Raw genomic sequence first — 3,780 nt, forward strand, 5'->3', positions numbered from 1 at the left:
AAAAACAAAAACCCCAGCCACAGAAGTGCTGACGCGTGGATGCCTATTGGTCCCGGTTCTGGATTGAACCGGGACTAAAGGGGGAAGGTATTAGTACCGACACTTTAGTCCCGGTTCCGGAACCGGGACTAAAGGCCCTTACAAACCGGGACTATAGGCCCTTTTTCTACCAGTGAAGGCATCATGATTGATGATTCAGTGTTACAATTGGCATGAGTAAGTGGGTGCGGACAATTGGCAGTAGTAGTGATAGTTCTATGTACGCATGATTGATGATTCAGTGTTACAATTAGCATGAGTCAGTGGGTGCGGGCGTTGGTACTGCAGCACGTAAACCGTGCATAACCAAAACTACTCCTACCCCGCACCAAATTCCAAACCACCCTCCTGCCCACGCCGAATTCATGAAGGGTAGTGCTTGCACGTCAGCTCACTGTTCTACATATCGTGTTCCTTTAAATAGCAGCGATGCACGTTCAGAAAGCGGTAGTACGAGGAGTGTAGCGAGCTTCATTCGAGGACAAGCACCGGCGGTGGAGTGGAGAAGAAAGTACACCGTAAGTGACAATCCTTGGTCGTGTTCATAGTCAGATTCATGGTGCCTGTTGTGAATGGCGTTTGAGTTTCAACTAGATAATTTGGGCATATGCTTCCGTTTTGGGGATTCTGAACACATTGAGATCATGATGAAGTAACGATTTCCTCAAAAGTGAATACAAACGCCCATTAGAAATCTTTCTTCTTCTTATTGACATCACAATCGATTACCATGCAGAATGGCAGTTTGGCTCTTCTTCCTCGTTATGACCTTGGCGTTACCTGGTGCTGGGAATGGACGCACTGACTGTGACGCAGTCTTGATTGCATCGCTAGTCCAGGAACAATGCAATGGCGAGCCAGTGACAGGCTCATGCTGTGAGGTGCTCAGGACAATCATTACACCCTCGAGGGGCAAGCTGCAATGCCTCAAGTTGGTTCTTGACCAGCCTGAGCTCAAGTATTCGGGATTCACCAGAGGGCTCCTGCTGGACATGGCCAAGTCGTGCACTGCATCAAGGGCCCCTCCCCCAGCTGATGTAACAGCAGGTATGTTAGTAAACACATTATCCTCTTTTGGGAAACCTGCCTGTGTTACTATCATGTCAAAATGGTGTGTACGATTACTTGCTGTGCTAACAATCTCTTAAATTGGCAGGTTCCGTCGGCCCCAAGGACAGGGTTGTGGATGTGCATGATCCAGCAGGTATGCTAAAATAAACGGCTTATCCTAGCTTGAGAAATGCACAAGTGTAGTGATATGTTATCTACCTACATGACCCTTGCATGTGTTACTGTCATGAAGAAATGGTGTGCACAACGACCAATACAGGATTGGCTAAAAGTCTTTTTTATTGGCAGATTCTCCGCGCCCCAAAGGCAGGGACGTGTACGTGGACGCACACAGGAGCTAAGCATGAGGAAAACCAAGGGGATGCTGGTGTGCCTAGGGACAAGGACACCATCAAACCAAGGAACAAGCCAAGTATTTATTCTATGATAAATGACATCTGTTCTTAGGCTAGTCATAGTAAAAGTAACTTAGGTAGTAACATAGCGCACCTCGAGAATTTTTTGCTTATATGGCAAGTAGTTAATGAGAAGTAGTAACATAATATGTTACTGTAACATAGCGCTTTCCAAGACAACATGAGTCTACAAGCTATTAAATGAGGCCACATATGACACTAGTACTATGTTACTTTGTACTATGAAGGTAGTAACTTAGACTAGTGTCATGCATATGACACTAGTCTAAGTTACTCCCCACTATGACCAGCCTTAGTTTGGCACAAGATCATGTCTCATGTATGTAGCGTAGGTATTAACTCAGGTAAGACTGGAATGCAAATGGAAAATTCAGACTTTCAGTAACACAAGTAATTGGACGAACTGCACTTTCACTTGTGTCACTGAAAACACACCTGAAGCTTATGTTTCTTTACAAACAAGACCCCAACATTGTGCAGTCAAAAACCTAAAGCATGTGTTTCCTTACAAACAAGGCCAAATTTTTGACAAGTCGTCATAATTTTGGCTAGAAATTTCGGCAGCGTAACACGTTGGGTAGCCGAAGATTTGAGGTTCATAGCAATCATATATGGTATTATAACTGAGATGTCACATACATATGTGTGAGCAGAAAGACAACTTGTGTGCTTTGCCTCCTCCTGCCATCACTACCATACCAGGATTTCCATCTCTAAGAGCTACCTACTTACTACTCCAATGCACCCCTCCTACCAAAGAAACACACCAAGCAAGCTAGTTCAGAAGGAAAGCAACAAGCAGACCAAGTACGAAACAATATCAGCATGCAGCAATCACATCATCCGGAACTTGGGCGAGCATCCAGCCAGCAATCAAACAAAAGCGCAAACTGCACGTCCAGCTTGTCTTGATGTAGCGCTTCCAAATCTTGGCTCTCCCCGGCGCCTTGGGTCGATCTCAATGGCACCAACAAACAATAGGCCCTTGCGGCTTTTGGGGCACTGTCAAGCACAAAGCACGATAAATCATATAATTGTAGAAAAGAAGGCGCACATTGGATATATAATGGCAGAAGAATTCAGGTCTGAGTACAGTTGCGGAAAGGGCAATGAGGAGGAAATAGGATTCCAGATAATCACCACAACCCCCCGTGATCTAAACAGGTAATCACCACACCCAGCGCGGACCCAGGCTACAAAGACATTCACTTGTTCACCCAGTCATTTCCAGTGACTCACAGGTTCACAGGTTCTCAGAGACCACCTCGTAGTGAGGAGAGACGCTGGGATCAAACACCAGAAACTCCTCTCCTCCCAAGGCGTAGAAATCCTCCATCCCGGCGCGCGAGGGCAGCGGCGGCAGCCGCGCGCACCGCCGTGTCGCGCGGTTGACCACCGTGTGGGAGAGTAGCAGGACGAGGCCGTTGCAGTGCTTGCCGACGGCGGTGTTGGCCGAGCTATAGGTGAGGTCGCCGGAGACCGCGGTCCTGGTCGACGGACGGAAGAGCTCCGAGACCTGTAGGAAGCGGAAATCTATGAAGATCCCGCCGAGCGTGTGCGGAAGGAGGTCCGCCCGCAGTAGGTGGCCGGCGTCGATGATGCCGTGCCAGGCTGTTGAATACATGGTTGGTGCATGTATATTGTATAGTCTGGTCTCTTAGTTTTTGTATAGTTGAGATTGTGATTCACCTTGTACTCCATGTATATGTGCGCTATGCACCGATCAATACATCATGAAGCATTGACAAAACTCTCGTCTCCAACATGGTATCATACCTAAGATCCTAACCCTAACCCGTGTGCCGCCGCTGCCGCCGTGATCCCCATCGCCGCCGCCACCCATCACCGCCGCCGCGATCCCACGCCGCCGCGACCGCCGCCCCCGTGTGCGCCGCCGCCCGCGCTTCCGCCCCCAGCGTACCACGCCGCCACCCGGCCGCGCCTTCATCCCTCGGCCGCGCCGCTTCCCCACGAGACGCCGCCAACCCCATGGCCTCCCCTGGCTCCTCCAACACCACCCGCAGCCGCCACACCAACCCGTTCGAAGGTCCCGATCCCGTCGTCACCCGCGACGTCAACATCCTCGCCCGGGTTCCCGTCGTCCTCGACCACCTCACCTCCACGTACTATGCATGGAAGACATACTTCTTCCTCGTGTTTCGGGAGTACAACATCCGGGATCACATCGATGGCTCCATGGACTCCCGCTTCATGGAGGACGATGAGGAGTGGATGTCCATCGACGCCACTCTCA

General features: G+C 49.8%; 2 protein-coding genes across 2 annotated transcripts; one reads left to right on the forward strand and one right to left on the reverse strand.

The window, feature by feature from the left end:
• Window positions 1-431: 431 nt before the first annotated feature.
• LOC125541274 lies at window positions 432-1,819 on the forward strand. Its single transcript, XM_048704727.1, has 4 exons — window positions 432-557; window positions 776-1,086; window positions 1,196-1,243; window positions 1,399-1,819. Exons 2-4 carry the CDS (start codon window positions 777-779, stop codon window positions 1,449-1,451), a joined length of 411 nt encoding a protein of 136 aa, XP_048560684.1. The 5' UTR covers window positions 432-557; window position 776; the 3' UTR covers window positions 1,452-1,819.
• A 313-nt stretch (window positions 1,820-2,132) lies between these two features.
• On the reverse strand, window positions 2,133-3,242 carry LOC125541275. Its single transcript, XM_048704728.1, has 2 exons — window positions 2,766-3,242; window positions 2,133-2,528 (listed from the first exon to the last, which is right to left on the reverse strand). The coding sequence occupies exon 1, from the start codon at window positions 3,148-3,150 to the stop codon at window positions 2,770-2,772; it is 381 nt and encodes a 126-aa protein (XP_048560685.1). The 5' UTR covers window positions 3,151-3,242; the 3' UTR covers window positions 2,133-2,528; window positions 2,766-2,769.
• Window positions 3,243-3,780: the final 538 nt, after the last annotated feature.

The sequence above is a fragment of the Triticum urartu genome, chromosome 2, assembly GCF_003073215.2.
Source record: "Triticum urartu cultivar G1812 chromosome 2, Tu2.1, whole genome shotgun sequence".
Lineage (NCBI taxonomy): Eukaryota > Viridiplantae > Streptophyta > Magnoliopsida > Poales > Poaceae > Triticum > Triticum urartu.